This window comes from Salmo trutta, chromosome 15 (assembly GCF_901001165.1).
Source record: "Salmo trutta chromosome 15, fSalTru1.1, whole genome shotgun sequence".
NCBI classification, from domain to species: domain Eukaryota; kingdom Metazoa; phylum Chordata; class Actinopteri; order Salmoniformes; family Salmonidae; genus Salmo; species Salmo trutta.
In genome coordinates this window covers 30,540,575-30,563,288 of record NC_042971.1, presented here as the reverse complement: position 1 = coordinate 30,563,288, position 22,714 = coordinate 30,540,575, and the positions used below count along the sequence as shown (strand labels likewise).

Sequence of the window (22,714 nt, the reverse complement as noted above, 5' to 3'; positions counted from 1 at the left end):
GTTTCTGGACCTTTTTCTCCCATTACATCTTTCTGCTGTTTTCCTTTTTGCCCCCCTCCCCCCCCCCTTTCTGTTTACCTATGTGCTGTTCTCTCCCTTTTCTGTTTGCCTGTCTCTCCCTGTCATTCTGTTTTCCCTTATCCTGTCTCTTTCTGTCTGTCTGTCAGGTCATGTTGTCCAGAAGCGGACGGTGGTACTGCTGCCAGGTATGAGTAGTGACAGTGAGATCGACTGTGACACGGAGAACGAGGACGAGGTGGTGGCCCTGGAGGCTGGAGATTGTCGCTACGACACCCCGGCACTGCCCTGCGCAGGTCAATATTGTTACCTGCTGTAACCCCCTCACACAAAAACATGCATACCCTAGTGTGGGGTTTCATTTCTGCACATTGTCCACACACATTTAGCCTCAAATCAACTTGCCAGTTCCATGGAAGGAAATAATTGCTATGATTAAATGCTTCTGTTCTTCTTTCCTCCCAGGGGACCAGTTGATCTCTGACCTAAGCTTCACCACAGGAGAGAGGTGATTCCCCTCCAATTTGGACACCACAGCCGGTCTAAACAGTGGCAATTGCTGTGTGGGAACTGGATCGTAGTGTATATAACTTTAATGCACATGAGCATTTGTGTAGACACTTGCATGCACTCATTCTAGTCACTGACAACCCCAAATGCTACGAGAATGCTACAACTCATTAAATAAGCACCTTGATGATGACTAACTGCAAAATGTGTCACAATATATTTGGTCACATTCATTAATCTTTTCATTTAAATGTAAATTTGATGAAATATGAGTATGGGGCGATGAACAATATATTTGCGAGAGACATATTCCTTAGGCTGTTGGTGTGAACTAAAATATGAAGTTAGATATTCTAACTAAGGAGGTCATGGTTAACGTTTGCAATGTCTACATACTCAGATTGGGCTTTGGTCTGGGCATTATGAGCTAAAGTGAATTTTTAGAAAGAAGCACGGGGCACCTGCTTCACAACAGAAAGAGAACATCAAAAGCTCTCTGCCTTTCTGATTCAATGAGGTGCTATTGATGTATTTGTGTGGAGGAGCACAGTCAGGCAGGTATCACACAGTGCTGTGATGAACACTCAATTCTGGTTAACAGTCTAAACAAATGCCTTGGAATGAAGTGGACACATTTACAACCTTAATTCCTGTATCAACATCTTAAAACGTGTTAGGAACCCTTTACGTTAACTGAAGGAAAGGCGGGGCTGAAACTCGAGGGAAAATTGCCCAAAGTCTCCTCTGTGTAAATCTTGTCAATGTAAACTACTGTATTTCATCAACTTTTCCCGTTAGATTGGAGTTGCTTTCCCCCCCCAGTAAATTGTTCAAAACAAGAACCAGTTTTGCTGCTGTGTAGACAGACATTGAAGAGTGGATCAATGGTACGTCCTCCTCTGGCCTGTGTAAAAGATTGCTACATTTTGAATTAGTATTGAGTGAATTCTTAGTAGGGAAATAGGCATGACTCTTGCTCACAGTATTGAGTGGATTCTGACTGAATTGATTATTAACAATTCTTGATTGACGGTCTGGGCTTCAAGTGCTCTTTGACCTTGTCTCTTCATTGCACATCAAAGCTGACATACATTATTCGTACATACAGGGTCCTTTCTTTCATGAAGAAGTGTTTTCTGCAGCTCTTGTCAAGATGAGCTCTGTAACATAGGCACATGTGTAGGTGTTTTGAGTTTTCTTCCCTGATGGCATTTGTGTCCACCCTGTAATTTCCATCTTCACTCTTTCCTTGTGCTGTGTGAGCAACTCCTCCCAGTTCAGCTGTTCTGCTTGTCTTTGAAAAATGGGTCCAAACAAATTCACCGGTTTTGACTTCTATGAAGCAGATGCAACTCAGTGGATTCCTTTCCCTATTCAAACATGGTCTTAAATGGATTCAAATGTTACATTCCATCTTCTTGGGTTTAGATTGATTTTATTTGACTGAGTTAATATTAGAAAATTAATGTTTGACTGACACGTGTGTAAATAAGTGTTTGTTTTGTACAAAGACTCCCCAACAATGATGTGAATATTTTTCTTGAAAGCGTGTAATTGGACCCATTTACCTTTTGAATTCAGAGGGTGCCATTTCTGCCTTAAAGTTTAGCTTTGCTCTGTGACCGTGGACCATTTTTCTTTACACAGTACCATTTTATTGCTTTCAACCCTTAAAATGAATCTAAAGACCACACTAGTGTCCCCATGGACATCATAATAGAAACTGTAGTTGCTTTTTGCACCATGGAGAACAATGAACACTGACAGACCGTTCATTGAAAAAAGTGGGGACCCAACCGACTCTGTAAACATTTCTATCCCTTATCCCTTGAAAGGGAGATGTGTAAGATGTCTCAGTATACTAATGTGCATTGACTAATAAGGAAATATGTTCTAAATGCCTGAGTGGAGAGCTGAGTGGTTAACGCTGTTAATCTTCCTATGTCAGCTATAGGATGCCTGACGCTAAACCCACAGCTACACATCTTCCTAATGTTCCATCGTGTGCCTAAAATCACATGGATTTAATAGGGTTGAACAGGCAGACAGTGTGGGAAATATGTGTAAAACCTCTTGTGCCCTTGAAAGGGTGTTTGTATATACAGCTCGAGACTCATCCTGATATGGTCTTATTGTGTCTATATCGATTTGTGTGTGTGTGTATACACTGCACATTTCTGTTACTGCCCAGGGTTGAGGTGTGTGTGTGTGTGTGTGTGTGTGTGTGTGTACACTGCACATTTCTGTTACTGCCCGGGTTTGAGGTGTGTGTGTGTGTGTTACTGAGTGGGAAAGGGCTGGCTGAGGAAAGGCACTAGAAAGGTGATTAGATGTTTTTGAGTGTTCCTGCTTTCCTTTGTTGTGTCTGAGTGTTTATTTTGTATTGTCCCAGAATGCAGTGGGAATTTATGATGAATGTCTGTCTTTTTTAAATTCATTTTTTGTACTTATATAATATGACATGAACAAATTAAAATATTGTTTGGTTTCTTGAACTGGAACACATTTGTCTTTTTGGAACCTAAATACAGAAATACCTATCAAATGGCTGAAGAACGAAAATCCTGTGTTTTTGTTTTATTGAACACAAACTGCATGTGAGATAAATTGCAGATGAGGGGTTACTCTTAACTTTTTTCCCCCCCAGGATTTTAGAAACAGCGTTTTTCAAGCAATTGGGGACGAATTTGAATTTACACAACTTAATAATTCCAGTCGGGCATTCGCTCACTTCACAGCACTGAAACTGCTTTATTGGAAGTCAGTAACCACGTTCCCATCCTCAGTTTGTATGCATGTAGTCATCATGCTGTATAAACAACAATCACGACGGCTGTGATGGAAACAAGTAGTTTCGTTACAATTTTATAAATGTCGATAATTTGTTCGTATGGCGTGGGATCTTTTTGTGTTAGTAAAATGTAGTTATGCGAGAAATGTTGGTGGGAGTGTCTATGCGCAAATGTTGCTATAATAAACATATCGAAGTCAACTTTTTGAGTCACGTGACGAAATTGTGTGTGTTTGTGGGCCTCTATCACTCGGGAAACCATGCAGTTTATTAGGCTACAGATGAAATAAATTGATGGATTTCACAGGGTGGTGAAAGTGCATGGCGACGGTGATGAGCTTGATGATCCTTTCCATTAAATATCGAGGGTCTATCTGGTGACATGATGGTCGATGCTTGACTGCCGTTTGACAAATAAAAATATTATCGCTCTTATAATTATCACATGTAGACTAACCTGTTTGCACATCGTAACCGCACTATCTGCGAGCTGTTGTTGGCTTGAGCTCACTTCCCAAAACCGGAGTAGGCGCATTTGCTATTTAACCGTTTTTGTGACAACTATCGGTAGAGTTGAAAATGCGATGTAAACACGTCTAACTTTTACAGTTTTATTCGGTACATTTTTAAACTTAAGCGAAAAAGTAATTGTTGTGTGCACTACCTCATCACGCACTGATTTTATCTACAAGTCCATTTGGTGAAAACGCCACTGGTGGGAAAATGCGCATATGCATATTTTACAATACGCTATTTGCATTTAAATCTGCTGTCAGCAGTTGGATGGAAACCTAGCTAGTAATGACTCTCTGTTGAATGCTCTATCTAGTTCTTTTGGATCTCAATGCTGCATTTGACCCTTGATAAGAACATCCTTGTTGACCATCTGGAAATGTGGGTGGGAATCTGGCGTGGTCCTCAACTGGTTCAGGTCCTATCTTTGGCAGATGTTTCTCAGTGAGCATGGGTGGTTCAGTATCATTCCCAGCACAAATAGCACCTACAGTGGACGCATCATAATACCCATAAAAGCCGATAATGGTTCCAATTGTTTTTTTCCCCATTCATTTTTGCTTCTGGAATTTTAGAACTACTTAATATACAGTGCATTCAGAAAGTATTCAGACCCCTTCCTTTTTCCACATTTTGTTACATTACAGCCTTATTCTAAAATCGATTTAAATAATGATCAATCTACACAAAATACCCCATAATGACAAAGCGAAAACAGGTTTTTGAAATTTTAGCAAATGTATTAAAAATAAAAAACATTCCTTAGTTACATAAGCATTCAAACCCTTTACTATGAGACTCAAAATTGAGCTCAGGTGTATCTGTGAGCTGTTCCTACAACTTGATTAGAGTCCACCTGTGGTCAATTCAATTGATTGGACATCATTTGGAAAGGCACACCGCTGTCTATATAAAATCCCACAGTTACAGTGCATGTCAGACCAAAAACCAAGCTATGAGGTCAAAGGAATTGTCCGTAGAGCTCCGAGACAAGATTATGGCGAGGCACAGATCTGGGGAAGGGTACCAAAACATTTCTGCAGCATTGAAGGTCCCCAAGAACACACTGGCCTCCATCATTCTTAACTGGAAGAAGTGTTGAACCACAGAGACTCTTCCTAGAGCTGGCTACCTGTCCAAACTGAGCAATCGGGGGAGAAGGGTCTTGGTCAGGGAGGTGACCAAGAACCCGATGGTCACTCTGACAGAGTTTCTCTGAGATGGGAGAACCTTCCAAAAGGACAACCATCACTGCAGAACTCCACCAATCAGACCTTTATGGTAGTGGCAGGACAGAAGCAACTCCTCAGTAAAAGACACCTAAAGGACTCTCAGACAATGAGAAACAAGATTATCTGGTCTGATGAAACCAAGATTAAACTCACCACCGTGCCAAGCGTCACATCTGAAGGAAACCTGGCACCATCCCTACGGTGAAGCAGGGTGGTGGCAGCATCATGCTGTGGGGATGTTTTTCAGCGGCAGAGGCTGGGAGACGAGTCAGGATTGAGGGAAAGATGAACGGAGCAAAGTACAGAGAGATCCTTGATGAAAACCTGCTCCAGAGCACTCAGGACCTCAGACTGGGGTGAAGGTTCACCTTCCAACAGGACAATGACCCTAAGCACACAGCCAAGACAATGCAGGAGTGGCTTCGGGACAAGTCTCTGAAGGTCATTGAGTGGCCCAACCAGAGCCCAGACTTGAAAGCGATCGAACATCTCTGGGAATCTCAAGAAGATTCGAGGCTGTAATCACTGCCAAAGGGGCTTCAACAAAGTACTGAGTAGAGGGTCTCAATACTTCGTAAATGTGATATTTCAGGTATTTTTTTTATACATTTTCTCAAATTTGTAAAAACCTGTTTTTGCTTTGTCATTATGGTGGGATATTGTGTGTAGATTGATGAGGGGGAAAAAAACATTTAATCAATTTTAGAATAAGGTTGAAACGTAACAAAATGTGGAAAAAGTCAAAGGGTCTGAATGCACTGTAGGTTAATGAGGCAGTACAAATGTGATGTGACACAACTTAAAGGGCATTTAGTTGACTAAAATGGCCCACTGTTTTTATCATTTTCACAGTACCTAAACTCAGCAAAAAAAGAAATGCCCCTTTTTCAGGACCCTGTCTTTCAAAGATCATTTGTAAAAATCCAAGTAACTTCACAGATCTTCATTGTAAAGGGTTTAAACACTGTTTCCCATGCTTGCTCAATGAACCATAAACAATTAACGACCGTTCCACAGGTGCATGTTCATTAAGACACTAACAGCTTACAGATGGTAGGCAATTAAGGTCACAGTTATGAAAACTTAGGATGCTAAAGAGGCCTTTCTATTGACTCTGAAAAACAAAAGAAAGATGCCCAGGGTCCCTGCTCATCTACGTGAACGTGCCTTAGGCATGCTGCATGAGGACTGCAGATGTGGCCAGGGCAATAAATTGCAATGTCCGTACTTTGAGACGCCTAAGACCGCGCTACAGGGAGACAGGATGGACAGCTTATCGTCCTCGCAGTGGCAGACCACGTGTAACAACACCTGCACAGGATCGGTACATCCGAACATCACACCTGTGGGACAGGTACAGGATGGCAACAACAACTGCCCGAGTTACACCAGGAACGCACAATCCCTCCATCAGTGCTCAGACTGTCCGCAATAGGCTGAGAGAGGCTGGACTCAGGGCTTGTAGGCCTGTTGTAAGGCCGGTCCTCACCAGACATCACCGGCAACAACGTCACCTATAGGCACAAACCCACTGTCGCTGGACCAGACAGGACTGGCAAAAAGTGCTCTTCACTGACGAGTCGCAGTTTTGTCAGCAGGGGTGATGGTCGGATTCACATTTATTGTCGAAGGAATGAGCATTACACCGAAGCCTGTACTCTGTACACCAGCCATACTGCTCATTCTGTGCGTGATTTCCTGCAAGACAGGAATGTCAGTGTTCTGCCATGGCCAGCGAAGAGCCCGGAACTCAATCCCATTGAGTACGTCTGGGACCTGTTGGATCGGTGGGTGAGGGCTAGGGCCATTCCCCACAGAAATGTCCAGGAACTTGCAGGTGCCTTGGTGGAAGAGTGGGGTAACATCTCACAGCAAAAACTGGCAAATCTGGTGCAGTCCATGAGGAGGAGATGCACTGCAGTACTTAATGCAGCTGGTGGCCACACCAGATACTGACTGTTACTTGTGATTTTGACCCCCCTTTGTTCAGGGACACATTATTCCTATTCTGTTACATGTCTGTGGAACTTGTTCAGTTTGTCTGTTGTTGAATCTTGTTATGTTCATACAAATACTTACACATGTTAAGTTTGCTGAAAATAAACGCAGTTGACAGTGAGAGGACGTTTCTATTTTTGCTGAGTTTAGACTAAATCATTATTCAACTGACAAAACAACTGTACTATCGATAGCCACTGTCAGTTATTATACCCACATACATGTATAACTGTCACTTTAGTGTTAGTTTCTTTACATTATGCATCATTCCATTGTTAGTTTACCTTTCTTTCGTCTGTCACGTACGTGGTTGTTCCTGCCATAGTGGATCATATGAGGCTAACGTATTACATGTTGTGCAATAATATGGAACATGTAACCTATATGAATCATTATGAAACACAGACCATACATAGCAGGTTAAGTCTGGAGCCTGCTGGACGGTTCACTGAAGACTGGACAGTTGTCATCACAGTTCAAATCAAATGTTATTGGTCACATGCACATGGTTAGCAGATGTTATTGCGAGTGCAGCGAAATGCTTGTGCTTCTAGTTCCGACAGTGCAGCAATATCTAACATGTAGTCTAACAATTCCACACAACTACCTAATACACAAATCTAAGTAAAGGAATGGAATAAGAATATATACATATAATATATGGATGAGCAATGACAGAGCAGCATAGGCAAGATGCAATAGATGTATAAAATACAGTATATACATATGAGATGAGTAATGCAAGAAATGTAAACATTATTAAAGTGACTAGTGATCCATTTATTAAAGTGGCCAATGATTTCAAGTCTGTATGTAGGCAGCAGCCTCTGTGTTAGTGATGGCTGTTTAACAGTCTGATGGCCTTGAGGTAGAAGCTGTTTTTCAGTCTCTGTCCCAGCTTTGATGCACCTGTACTGACCTCGCCTTCTGGATGGTAGCGGGGTGAACTCGGGTGGCTGTTGTCCTTGATGATCTGTTTGGCATTAACGTGACATTGGGTGCTGTAGGTGTCCTGGAGGACAGGTAGTTTACCTCCGGTGACGCGTTGTGCAGACCGCATCACCCTCTGGAGGGTCTTGCGGTTGTGGGCGGTGCAGTTGCTGTACCAGGCGGGGATACAGCCGGACAGAATGCTCTCAATTGTGCATCTGTAAAAGTTTGTGAGGGTTTCTTCAGCCTCCTGAGGTTGAAGAGGCGCTGTTGCGCCTTCTTCACCACACTGTCTGTGTGGGGGACCATTTCAGTTGTCTGTGATGTGCACGCAGAGGAACTTTCTACCTTCTCCACTGCTGTCCCTTCGATGTGGATAGGGAGGTGCTCCCTCTGCTGTTTCCTGAAGTCCACGATCATCTCCTTTGTTGACGTTGAGTGAGAGATTGTTTTCCTAACACCACACTCCGAGTGCCCTCACTTCATCCCTGTAGGCTGGTTCGTCGTTTTTGGTAATCAAGCCTACTACTGTTGTGTCGTCTGCAAACTTGATGATTGAGTTGGCGGCGTGCATGGCCACGCAGTCATGGGTGAACAGGAGGGGGCTAAGCACACACACCCTTGTGGGGCCCCAGTGTTGAGGATCAGCGGAGTGGAGATGTTGTTTCCTACCTTCACCAGCTAGGGGCGCCCGTCAGGATGTCCAGGACCCAATTGCACAGGGCGGGGTTGAGACCCAGGGCCTCAAGCTTAATGATGAGCTTGGAGGGTACTACGGTGTTGAATACTGAGCTATAGTCAATTAACTGCATTCTTACATACAGTTGAAGTCGTAATTTTACATTCACTTAGGTTGGAGTCATAAACTCATTTTTCAACCACTCCACAAATTTCTTGTTAAACTATAGTTTTGGCAAGTCGGTTAGGACATCTACTTTGTGCATGACACAAGTAATTTGTCCAACAATAGTTTACAGACCAGATTATTTCACTTATAATTCACTGTATCACAATTCCAGTGGGTCTGAAGTTTACATACACTAAGTTGACTGTGCCTTTAAACAACTTGGAAAATTCCAGAAAATTATGTCATGGCTTTAGAAGCTTCTGATTGGATAATTGACATAATTTGAGTCAATTGGAGGTGTACCTGTGGATGTATTTCAAGGCCTACCTTCAAACTCAGTGCCTCGTTGCTTGACATCATGGGAAAATCAAAAGAAATCAGCCAAGACCTCAGAAAATAAATTGTTGACCTCAACAAGTCTGGTTCATCCTTGGGAGCAATTTCCAAATGCCTGAAGGTACCACGTTCATCTGTACAAACAATAGTATGCAAGTATAGACACCATGGGACCATGCAGCTGTCATACCGCTCAGGAAGGAGACGCGTTCTGTCTCCTAGAGATGAATGTACTTTGGTGAGAAAAGTGCAAATCAATCCCAGAACAACAGCAAAGGACCTTGTGAAGATGCTGGAGGAAACAGGTACAAAAGTATCTATATCCACAGTAAAACGAGTCCTATATCGACATAACCTGAAAGGCCGCTCAGCAAGGAAGAAGCCACTGCTCCAAAACTGCCATAAAAAAGCCAGACTACGGTTTGCAACTGCACATGGGGACAAAGATCGTACTTTTTGGAGAAATGTCCTCTGGTCTGATGAAAGAAAAATAGAACTGTTTGGCCATAATGGCCATTGTTATGTTTGGAGGAAAAAGGGGGACGCTTGCAAGCCGAAGAACACCATCCCAACCATGAAGCTCAGGGGTGGCAGCATCATGTTGTGGGGGTGCTTTGCTGCAGGCAGGACGGTGCACTTCACAAAATAGATGGCACATGAGGAAGGAAAATTATGTGTATATATTGAAGCAACATCTCAAGACATCAGTCAGGAAGTTTAAGCTTAAAGCTTGGTCTCAAATGGGTCTTCCAAATGGACAATGACCCCAAAGCATACTTCCAAAGTTGTGGCAAAATGGCTTAAGGACAACAAAGTCAAGATATTGGAGTGGCCATCACAAAGCCCTGACCTCATCCCTATAGAAAATTTGTGGGCAGAACTGAAAAAGCGTGTAAGAGCAAGGAGGCCTACAAACCTGACGCCGTTACACCAGCTCTGTCAGGAGGAATGGGCCAAAATTCACCCAACTTATTGTGGGAAGCTTGTGGAAGGCTTCCTGAAACGGTTGACCCAAATTAAACAATTTAAAGGCAGTGCTACCAAATACGAATTTAATGTATGTAAACCTCTAACCCACTGGGAATGTGATGAAATAAATAAAAGGTGAAATAAATCATTTTCTCTACTATTATTCTGACATCACGTTCTTAAAATTAGGTGGTGATTCTAACTGACCTAAGACAGGGAATTTTTACTAGGATTAAATGTCAGGAATTGTGAGAAACTGAGTTTAAATGTATTTGGCTAAAGTGTATGTAAACTTCTGACTTCAACTGCAGGTATTCCTCTTGTCCAGATGTCCGACCTATTGGGGCGGTAAGCAAATTGATGTGGGTCTAGGGTGACAGGTAAGGTGGAGGCGATATGATCCTTGACTAGTCTCTCAAAGCACTTCATGATGACAGAAGTGAGTGCTACGGTGCGATAGTAATTTAGTTCAGTTACCTTTGCCTTCTTGGGTACAGGAACAATGGTCATCTTGAAGAGTGTGGGGACAGCAGACTTGGATAGGGATAGATTGAATATGTCTGTAAACACGCCAGCTGTTTGTTATTAGTGTAGATTTATAGGACTAGTGTTCAACCCATATCGTACGCTTTTCTTGCCTTCCAATATTTCATGGATTGAACCAATGGATATGGCAACTTTCTGGATTAATCAAACCACTGTATTTTTGATTCACCAATCTTTATCCAAACCTGTGTTTTTGCATTATTATTCATAAATACTTTCCTAACCCTAAATAATGTGAAGATCGGAGTACCAATAAATCTACCAATTGGTGCTGAAAAGGAGACTAATATAGGTGTATTTACAATACATGGCTTTCTTTCATTGATCCCTTATTCTGAACCGTTCTCTCCAAATATGTCTTGCTGACATCAAATGTTGGATGTCTGACAATTTTCTCTACCTCAATGATAAAAAATCTGAGGTTGTTGTAGTTGTATTTGACCACCACCGTGAACTCAGATGATAGATAAACTTGGTCATTTGTCCACAAATGTAAAGCCTACAGGCAGAAACCTTGCTGTCGTCTTTGACCCTGACCGAAACCTTGAGCTGCATGTAAAAGAAATGGTTGTCCAGTCCTGATTTTATAATCTAAGAAATAAAGCCAAAGTCTAGTCTTATCTCAGTCACTGATCTGGAGAAACATATCCATGCTTTTATTTCCTCCTGCCTGGATTACTGTAACTCTTTCTATATCTACCTGTCTGTCAGTAATCAGTCGATTCACAGTTAGTTTAAAACACTACAGCTCTTACTAGCTCGCTACCTTTTTGAGTTTGGATCCCGCATTGCAGTTGGCATCAGTTGCTGGGACCGCTGCTATCGGTCCAGGGATCCTGCTAACCAAGGGGTATGATGAGCTGCTTGGCATAGCAGCTAGCCTAGCTGCCACTGTTAGCTGCCTATCAAGCTAGTGGGGTTTCCTTGAGGGCTTGAACGCAGCCCGCAAGGGGGTTAGTCATTGTGGCTGGGACCGCGGATTGTAACTGACTAGATCCCTGCTGTTTGTTGCTGTTTCCATCTTCCCTGTGACCTGAACTGTCAGGAGTAACAGCGTAACCCACGTTGCTACCATGACAAAGACCAAAGCTGGTGGGAGTACCATTGAGGACAGTGGTGTCTCTCTATCACAGGTGAAGGGTCTTTTAAAGTGAAAACAAAAATAGTTCAACAAGCAGTTGTTACAACAACATGAAAATAGCTTCAAGTGTTGTGTCCAAATACTGTTGTGTCCGAAGTCAACTAATAAAAGAATGGACAACCTGACCAGAGAGGTCCAGGACCTGAAGAACAGTTTGCAGTTCGATGAGTATAAACAGGAGAACGGCAAGATGACAGCAAACTGTAAGTTATTGAGAGAGGCCATCAGTTCTGCATGTGAATCCATGATAACAATGATGGATAAATCAGATTATCAGGAGGGACAACATTGTTGTGGATGGAATTGCAATGAGACCTGGACAGAGTCTGAGGACAAAGTAAGGGAAATTATTTGGGAGAAACTGAAGATGGACCACAGGAAGATTGAGGTGGCGCACCCAGAGGACTGGAAAACCCACCACCGGCCCAGGCATTGCTTACAGGCTCATTGTCCACCCTTCCTCCCAAAAGCCTGGAAGGGATGAGAGTGCCAAGCCTATGGGTTTGTAGTTTCAACCCTGCAGCACACACAGTTACACACACCAGCTGATTAATGGACCGCTGAATGTTTTAGTTTTTTTCTCTTGCTTTGTTTGTTCTTTTCCATATGTCTATCTCTGAGAAGCTTCCCAGGAAAAGGCTGAAAATAGCTCATATTGGAAATAAGATTCATGAAATCAATAACTTGCTAATATCAGATAACATTAATATTAGCCATTTCTGAGACTCGCTTAGATAATTCCTCTGACGATACAGCTGTAGCAATACAAGGATATAACATCTATAGAAGAAACAGGAATGCTTATGGGGGAGGTGTTGCTATGTATATTCAGAGCCATATCCCTGTGATGCTTAGAGATCTCATGTAAAGTGTTATTGAAGTGCTGTGGTTGCAGGTTCACCTGCCTCATCTAAAGTCTATTATTTGTGGTCTTGCTATAGGCCACCAAGTGCTATCAGTCAGTATCTAAATAATGTGTGTGAAATGCTTGATAGTGTATGTAATGTAAACAGAGAGGTCTGCTTTTTTGGGGAATATTGACTTGTTTTCGTCAAGCTGTCCGCTCAAGAGGAAGCTTCTTACTGTAACCAGTGCCTGTAATCTGGTTCAGGTTATTAATCAACCTACCAGGGTGTTTACAAACACTACAGGAACAAGATCATCAACATGTATTGATCACATTTTTATTAATACTGTAGAGCTTTGTTCTAAAGCTGTATCTGTACCCATTGGATGCAGTGATCACAATATAGTGGCTATATCCAGGAAAGCCGAAGTTCCAACAGCTGTGCCTGAAATAGTGTATAAGATATCATACAAAATACTTTGCTGTGACTCATGTGGATGATGTTAAATATATTTATTTGTCTGATGTGATTAATAAGGAGTATCCAGATGCTGCACTTGATGAATTTATGAAATTGCTTCTTCCAATTATTGACAAACATACACCTCTTAAGAAACAGACCGTTAGAATGGTTAGGACTCCATGGACAAATGAGGTATTGAAAATCTGTATGGTTGAAAGAGATGGGGAAAAAGGAGTGGCTAATTCAACTCCCTCTTTACATTTATTTTTATTTTTATTTAACCTTTATTCAACTAGGCAAGTCAGTTATAAACAAATTCTTATTTACAATGACGGCCTAGGAACAGTGATTCCATTGAATCAGATGGCTTATTCATCAGCAAACCATTTGATGTTGGCAATTATTTTAATGATTACTTCATTGGCAAAGTGGGCAAACGTAGGCAGGAAATGTCAACAACAAACAGTGAGCGATCTTATTCATGCATTGTTAGTTTGAATTTTGTAACGTTATTGTGGGAGAGGTCAAATTATTTTTATTGATCCATAATGACAAACCTCCTGGCATTGACAACTTAGATGGAAAGCTACTGTGGATGGTAGCTGACTCTATAGCCACTCCTATCTGTTATATCTTTGTCCTTAGGCCTGGGGGGAAGCCAAAGTCATTCCGCTACCCAAGAGTGGTAAAGCGGCCTTTACTGGTTCTAACAGTAGACCTATCAGCTTGCCGCCAGCGCTTAGCAAACTGTTTTGAAAAAGGTTAGCTATTTCTCTGTAAACAAATTGACAACAGACTTTCATCATGCTTATAGAGAAGGGCACTCAACATGTACTGCACTGACACAAATTACTGATGATTAGTTGAATGATAATAATAAGATTGTGAGAGCTGTACTGTTAGATTTCAGTGCAGCCTTTGATATTATTGACCATAACCTGTTGAGAAAACGTATGTTTTATTGCTTTTCAACCTCTGCCATATTGTGGATTCTGAGCTATCTATCTAATAGAACTCAGAGGGTTTTCTTTATTGGAAGCCTCTCTGTCAAACATGTAGGGTGTGGTGTACCACAGAGCAGCTCTTTAGGCCCTCTACTCTTTTCTATTTTTACCAATGACCTGCCATATACGTGTCACTGAAACCCTTAAGGAGTTGCAGGCAGTTTTGGAATGGGTGACCAGTAAAAAACTGGTCCTGAACATCTCTAAAACTATACTGAACAAAAATATGAACTTCACATGTGAAGTGTTGGTCCCATGTTTGATAAGCTAAAACAAAATATCTCAGAAATATTCCTTACACATTTTTTTTCTTTCTCTCAAATTTTGTGAACAAATTTCTTTACATCTTTACATTTCTTTACATCCCTATTTACATCCCTATTTCTCCTTTGCCCAGATAATCCATCCACCTGACAGGTGTAGCATATCAAGAAGCTGATTAAACAGCATGATCATTACACAGGTGCACCTTGTGCTGGGGACAATAAAAGGTCACTCAAATGTTTTGTCACACAACACAATACCACATATGTCTCAAGTTTTGAGAGCGCGTGCAATTGGCATGCTGACTGCAGGTGTGTCCACCAGAGCTGTTGCCAGAGAATTGAATGTTCCTTTCTCTACCATAAGCCGCCTCCAACGTTGTTTTAGAGAATTTGGCAGTACGTCCAACTGGCCTCACAACCGCAGACCACGTGTAACCACACCAGCTCAGGACCTCCACATCCGGCTTCTACACCTGCAGGATTGTCTGAGGGGGTGCTGAGGAGTATTTCTGTCTGTAATAAAGCCATTTTGTGTGGGAAAAACTCATTCTGATTTGCTGGTGGGTGTCTGCGCCCTTGCCGAGTCATGTGAAATCCCTAGTTTAGGGCCTAATTTATTTATTTAAATTGACTGATTTCCTTATCACATTTAAAAAAAAATATTTCTTCACATTTTCAAACAGTACATTTATATTTTCCACTGGAGCTATACATTTGGGTGAGGTTTTTTATCACCTGAGTAGCCTCGTTTCACTGCCAAAAATAAAATTAAACGATCTACTGTTCAGCGAAATAACAACACAATGTCAAATACAGGTAGCCTAGTCAAATAATTAAAATCCAATCACATTAACCGTTACTCTCTCGTGGGAAACCTTCACGCTTGCGCAGACATTTAGAAAGGATACATGACAATTTGAAAAAATAAGCCACAGGACTTTTTTGAGTGGGAATAAAGACAACTTTCAAGTAGGAAGACATGTATAAAATCAACAGATACCAATAATAAGAAGGGGCTAGAGGCGTATTATATGGTGAGCTACCGAGTGGCAAGGACAGGCAAGCCCCATACTATTGTGGAGGACTTAATTCTTCCTGCTGCCGTGGATATGGCTGGGACAATGCTCGGGGAAAAGTCCAAAAAAACTATACAGACAATGTTTTCATCAAACACCGTTTCACGACGCATCAGTGACATGGCAGGAGATGTTTTGAAATAATTACAGCTTCGCATACAAGCCAGTGAATTATATGCGTTACAGCTGTGTCGTGTCTTTGGCATCATTAAATTGAAGACTGTTATTTTATCAAATCAATTATCTGTAATTATTACGTGATTAAACTAATCATGTAAATAACTAGGAAGTCAGGGCACCAAGGTAAATCTTCATATTACAAAGTTATAATTTTCTTAATATAACTCTTCAGATATTTTAATATCTGATCAATTAGTTTTCTAATTAATTATTCTTTACCTCACATTTTTATTTTACCTTTATTTAACTAGGCAAGTCAGTTAAGAACAAATTATTATTTTCAATGACGGCCTAGGAATAGTGGGTTCCTTGTTCAGGGGCAGAACAACAGATTTGTACCTTGTCAGCTCAGGGATTCGATCTTGCAACCGTTCAGTTAATAGTCCAACTCTCTAACCACTAGGCTACGCTACCGCCCCACGACGTCTCATTCCGAACGTCGTAAATCGTTGGTTATCTGCACGAACCCAGCCTTTACTATGAATCATCCATACATCAATTGTCTTAATCATTTATTTACTAACTAAATAAATAATCACAGAAATGCATAAACAAACAAACAGTAGATATGGTTACAAGGAAATGATAGGGGAGGTTCCCTAGTGGGCTAAGCCGACATGGCGGCTTGGTGAACAAAGGGAAGTGGGTGTGGACTGAGAAGGGCGGGAATTACATGAGTCACTACACAGTTGCTAATTATTAATTGAAATGCCAATCCTTTGCACATGAACGCTCACTCATTCGGGAATCATTGCAATCAATATATATTTACGCTCAGTGTGTCGTCAGAGATCTCTGTTGGAATCGTCCGTCTTTCTGTTGGAAAGATCATCCACTCGTCTCTCCATCTGCTTCCAAGAAGTCTTTCGTGGTTAGAATGGATACTTCAGAGTCCCATTCAGAAATGTTCTTACAGAATAGATGTTTCGGGGGTTGTCGGTCCTCACATTCAATGGTACATAATATCTAGCTGCAGACTAGTAATTAGTATCGAAGATTTACTCTTATTCTGTCGGGATCGATAGTCTCAGAGTTTAACCATTTCCACCTGTGTAGCCAATGCTCCACGTGGTTTGGTTAGGAATTCAACAACCATTACAACCTTAGCTTATACTGAGGTTTGTGTGGTCTCTACTCAAACCTTTGCCCTCTCGGTGACCGAGGTATGCATGGTCTGAAGTGGATTTCTTCAGGTGGGGTTTTATTCGTAACAGTAGAAAAGGGCTGTCCCATGAGCCAGATCATGTCTGTGATCACGGGGGCGGACCAATCGCTTAGTTCAACTTTGAAGGGAATAAAGTTCTCTCACATTAACGGTTCAACATCACCTTACATAATTTCACAAATAGTTTAATATTTACTCATTCATTTTATACAATAATTAGACACAAACCTCATAATGGAGGCTCCTGTATAAACAGAGTTATGGTAATGTGGCCGTATTGTCTTTCATGAGGTCACAACATGAAACAAAACGGACCAGGTCGTAGCTGGCTACTCCACCGACCGTTTACACATTCTCCAAAACATGGATATTGTTCAGTTCTCAAGTTCTGTGATGTAGAAGTTCCTTTGTTCTACTGTGAAACTCTCTCTCTCTATACTGCATGGCCATGAGGAGAGAGTCTCCTCCAGTAATTTACAACCTGAGATAACAGAACCTGGGTGTAGGAGGGAGAGAGAGGTGGTGAGGGAGAGGGGGATGGTACTAGCTATACCCAAAGAGGGCCACGTCATGACAGCTAGATGAGTCAACAGACGTGGGGGCCTGGCACAGCTCCTGGTATATATACGTTACGTTTATGGGGGTCAATTAAGGAAGACATCCTCTTCTGCAAACCACTGGAAACCAGGACAACATGAGAGGATATTTTTAAAGTACTGGACAGCTTTGTGACATCAAATGGACTTTGGTGGTCAAGATGTGTTGGTATCTCTACTGATGGCACAAAAGTCATGACAAGGAGACATAGTGGAGTGGTAACACACATGGAAGCAGTTGCTCCTGACGCCACATGGGCACACTGCAGGATCCACCGAGAGGCTCTTGCTGCCAAGGGAATGCCTGACAGCTTGATAGATGTTTTGGACACTATAGTGAAAATGGTTAACTTTGTTAAAGCAAGGCCCCTGAACTCTTGTGTATTTTCTGCATTATGCAATGATATGGGCAGCGACCATGTAACACATACAGAGGTGCACTGGTTATCAAGGGGCAAAGTATTGACACGTTTTTTGAATTGAGAGACGGGCTTAAAGTTTTCCTCACTGACCATAATTTTCACTTGTCTGACTGCTTGCACGATGACGAGTTTCTCACACGACTGGACTATCTGGGTGATGTTTTTTCTCGCCTGAATGATGTGAATCTAGGATTACAGGGACTCTCCGAAACTATATTCAATGTGTGGGACAAAATTAAGGCTGAAAAAGAAGTTGATGCCCTTTTCTGTCTGCATTAGGACAACACACAGGTCTTTCCATCATTGTATGATTTTTTGTGTGCAAATGAACTCAAGCTTACGGACAATGTTAAATGTAATATAGCGAAACACCTGAGTGAGCTGGGTGCACAATTATGCAGGTACTTTCCCAAAATGGACGACAAACAACTGATTCGTTATTCCTGCCTCCAGTCTACTTACCGATATCTGAACAAGAGAGCCTCATCGAAATTGCAACAAGCGGTTCTGTGAAAATTGAATTTAATCAGAAGCCACTGTCAGATTTCTGGATAGGGCTGCGCTCAGAGTTTCTTGCCTTGGCAAATCTTGCTGTTAAGACACTGATGCCCTTTGTAATCACGTACCTATGTGAGAGTGGATTCCCGGCCCTCACTAGCATGAAAACTAAATACAGGCACAGACTGTTTGTGGAAAATGAGTTAAGACTGAGACTCTCTCCAATACAACCCAACATTGTAGTTATGTGCATCCTTTCAAGCACACCCTTCTCATTAACCTGTGGTGAGTTATTCACAATTTTTTATGAACAAATAAGGTTTTATATGTAAGATGGCTAAATAAAGAGCAAAATGATTGATTATTATATTATTATTTGTGCCCTGGTCCTATGAGAGCTCTTTGTCACTTCCCACGAGCCGGGTTGTGACAAAAACTCACACTCATTCTTATGTTTAATAAATGTATCATATAGTGTGTGTGTGTGTGTGGCAGGCTTACAATGATGGCAAAAAACATTTGAGAGTGCGCTGACCCTGGTGCTAGAGGGGGTACGCAGCTGGAGGTTGAATGTTTGAAGGGGTACGGGACTATAAAACGTTTGGGAAGCACTGCCTTATATGAAGTGTAACTCAGTAAAATCTTTGAAATTGAAATTGTTGCATGTTGCATTTATATTTCTGTTCAGTATAAGAGCATTGTATTCAGTACAAATCATTCCCTAAGCTCTAGACCTCAGCTGAATCTGGTAATGAATGGTGTGGCTGTTGAACAAGTTGAGGAGACTAAATACTTGTTACCTTAGATTGTAAACTGTCATGGTCAAAACATATAGATTTAATGGTTGTAAAGATGGGGAGAGGTCTGTCCATAATAAAGAGATTCTCTGCTTTTTTGACACCACACTCCAAAAAGCAAGTCCTGCAGGCTCTAGTTTTGTCTTATCTTGATTATTGTCCAGTCGTGGTCACATGCTGCAAAGAAAGACCTAGTTAAGCTGCAGCTGTCCCAGAACAGAGTGCATGTCTTGCTCTTCATTGTAATCAGAGGGATAATATAAATACCATGCATGCAAGTCTCTCTTAACTAAGAGTTGAGTAGAGACTGACTGCATCACTTCTTCTTTTTACAAGAAACATTGTTTGCAGTCAACTTACACACAGCTCTGACACACACACTCCAGCAGACATGCCACCAGGGGTCTTTTCACAGTCCCCAAATCCAGAACAAATTCAAGAAAGCGTACAGTATTACAGTTGAAGTCGGAAGTTTACATACACCTTAGCCAAATACATTTAAACTCAGTTTTTCACAATTCCTGACATTTAATACTAGTAAACATTCCCTGTCTTAGGTCAGTTAGGATCACCACTTTATTTTAAGAATGTGAAATGTCAGAATAATAGTAGAGAGAATGATTTATTTCAGCTTTTATTTCTTTCATCACATTCCCAGTGGGTCAGAAGTTTACATACCCTCAATTAGTATTTGGTAGCATTGCCTTTAAATTGTTTAACTTGGGTCAAATGTTTTGGGTAGCCTACCACAAGCCCTGACCTCAATCCCATAGAACATTTGTGGGCAGAAGTGAAAAAGTGTGTGCGAGCAAGGAGGCCTACAAACCTTACTCAGTTACACCAGTTCTGTCAGGAGGAATGGGCCAAAAGTCACCCAACTTATTGTGGGAAGCTTGTGGAAGGCTACCCAAAACATTTGACCCAAGTTAAACAATTTAAAGGCAATGCTACCAAAGAATTTTCCAAGCTGTTTAAAGGCACAGTCAACTTAGTGTATGTAAACTTCTGACCCACTGGAATTGTGATACAGTGAATTATAAGTGAAATAATCTGTCTGTAAACAATTGTTGGAAAAAGGACTTGTGTCATGCACAAAGTAGATGTCCTAACCGACTTGCCAAAACTATAGTTTGTTAACAAGAAATTTGTGGAGTGGTTGAAAAACGAGTTTTAATGACTCCAACCTAAGTGTATGTAAACTTCCGACTTCAACTGTATATAGAGCCATTGTTGCATGGCAACACCACACAGTACAATGCCTCTCCCTTATTGACCTATATATAGTGTGTGTATGTATTGATATGTAGGCTGTGTGCTTATGTAGTTCTGTCCTTGAGCTGTTCTTGTCTATTAATGTTCTGTATTATGTCATGTTTTGTGTTCTGTGTGGACCCCAGGAAGAGTAGCTGCTGCTTTTGCAACAGCTAATGGGGATCCTAATAAAATACCAATACTAAATACCAAACCTTTTAATGTATATTTCAATGTATGATTTTAATTAGATATCTTGTTTTTGTTTCTTTGTTAGTACTTTTATTTTATTATTCTATGATGTGAAGCACTTTGTTACTTGCACTGAAAAGCACTATACAAATAAACGTGTCTGGTTTGGTCTGGAGGGCGGTGGGGGCTCAGTCTGCCAGGTTGGCGCGGCAACAGCTCAGCAGAGATTACTTGGGTGAGTGAACGTTGGCACTGGCCATGTCCTGCTTGCATCCGGTCCCCACCAACTCTCCCCTCTTTCAGAGGGCCACCATGCCAGGAAGCAGGGTTTCATTTAGGAGGGTTGGAGAGGAGGACATGTTGCACATTAGTCTGCAGCCCAGAAAGCCCCATAGGAATTGGCATGACTGTATATTTATTGACATTACCAACTGAGATGTAACGTGTGAAGACACTACTTTAAGCTTTATGATTCATTTAATATGTCATTAAGTTCCATCACTAATGCTTCACCTCCACACACTTTTTCTTGGTTAAAAGCTCACATTAGTTTTAATTGATTCTCGATTCCTCATGAATAAGTTGTTTCGAACTGCTGATGGATTTGAACAGCTTTCTAGGCCGATTAAACCAGTGTATACTTTGGTAGGTGTGAAGCCTTTTCTTTAATCTTTGTCACAGTTAAGGCCACATAATGGACCGGTCATATTGTACACTGTAAGGTCTCTTACCATCATGTTATGACCATTTTGTACCTGTTAAGGTTATGTTCAGGAAGCTGCTCCGCTCAAAATGTATTTCTTGTAATCCCCCTCTCCCTTCCCCCTGAATTTCATCACCCATTGCTTTCACCCAACTACAACGACGGATTGAATAAATCCAGATTAAGTGTTGAAGCTGATTATTCTTTTTATAGCGACAGGAGTCTGTTGAGGACTGCCAAACCGAGCAGCTCTGACTGGCACGCCAGACTCCGTTGAAGTGGTCCCAATTACAGCCTTCGGTTAATGACCCTCTCGCAACCCTGTACATCTCCCACCCTTATTTGAAAGCACTCTCCTAAATGAGAAAATGGGGCTATTTGGTCTTTAATGCCCGAAATGCCCTTTAATTGATCAGTAATGTGACTCATGGATTAAAGCCATGGCTCTTCCCGTGGCGTTGCTTCTTGATTACATTTGGAACACACGATTCTCTGTGAACCCTGGTGGATATTAACGCACACTCATCTGTTATGTCAGCTGGTAAACCGCATAGTAATTAAGTAGTGTGTGAGTGTCCTCAAGCTGATGAACAACATTACTCATTACTTGGTGTGCCTTTAAACCTTTACATACATACAAGAACCTGTACAATGGTCTAAATTTGAATCCTTCAGAATTCAGTTTTTGCCTGACATGACGTGACCTGCAGAAAAATAAAAGTGCCTTCAGTCAATCATGTACAAAAGCTCAGCTGTGGTGCTGCTACATGATGTAAAAATATAGACTAACATGCTGACCAGACCACAGACGTTGCGTGCGCGAGCATCGCAAAATAAATGTGCACATACACGTTATTCAATCATTTCATCCACACTGCTTGCGCGTGTCATCGGTTTTTACATGCATACTAACCCACATGGGTGATTGAATAATCTCTCCTCGTTCATCTTTCAAAGAAAACGAACTAAAAACTAACTAGGTTTAGCCTTCTATCTGGGTATTAATTGTCAGAGTAGAGAACACACGATTTTGTATGACTCTAAATGGTTGCGAATTCTACAAAGATCCAGCAAAAAAAAAGGACCATATGCATTTCAGGTAAAATAACAAGCCAATGTTTATCCCCTGGACACATGAGCTAGCAACAGCAAGCTAGTTAAATGTCCATGAGTGTTTCATGTGTTTCGACCTGTCCTCAAATTCATATAGTTGGTTCACAGTTGGTTTTGGTATTTTAACCTGCATTTTAACCTGCATGAACGCATCTGGTGGGGATGGACAAAATGAACATGAGCATTATGGTGCGCTCTGAGATACGTGTGGGACCAGGTTTGGTCAAGGTGTAAGCAGCTTCTGCACAGCATTTCCGTCTGTAAATAGTATACCGTACCATATGCGCTATGTGAAGCACCAACTTTTAAC

At 41.5% G+C, this 22,714-nt stretch overlaps 1 protein-coding gene across 1 annotated transcript in view; it reads left to right on the top strand.

The window, feature by feature from the left end:
• The window catches only part of LOC115148793 (E3 ubiquitin-protein ligase TRIM37), a 28,032-nt gene extending 25,003 nt beyond the window's left edge, over positions 1-3,029 (top strand). Inside the window, exons 24-25 of the mRNA XM_029691022.1 lie at positions 168-314; positions 484-3,029. Coding sequence (XP_029546882.1) covers positions 168-314; positions 484-530 — 194 coding nt within the window. The 3' untranslated portion in view covers positions 531-3,029. The remainder of the gene's footprint in view (positions 1-167; positions 315-483) is intronic.
• Positions 3,030-22,714: the final 19,685 nt, after the last annotated feature.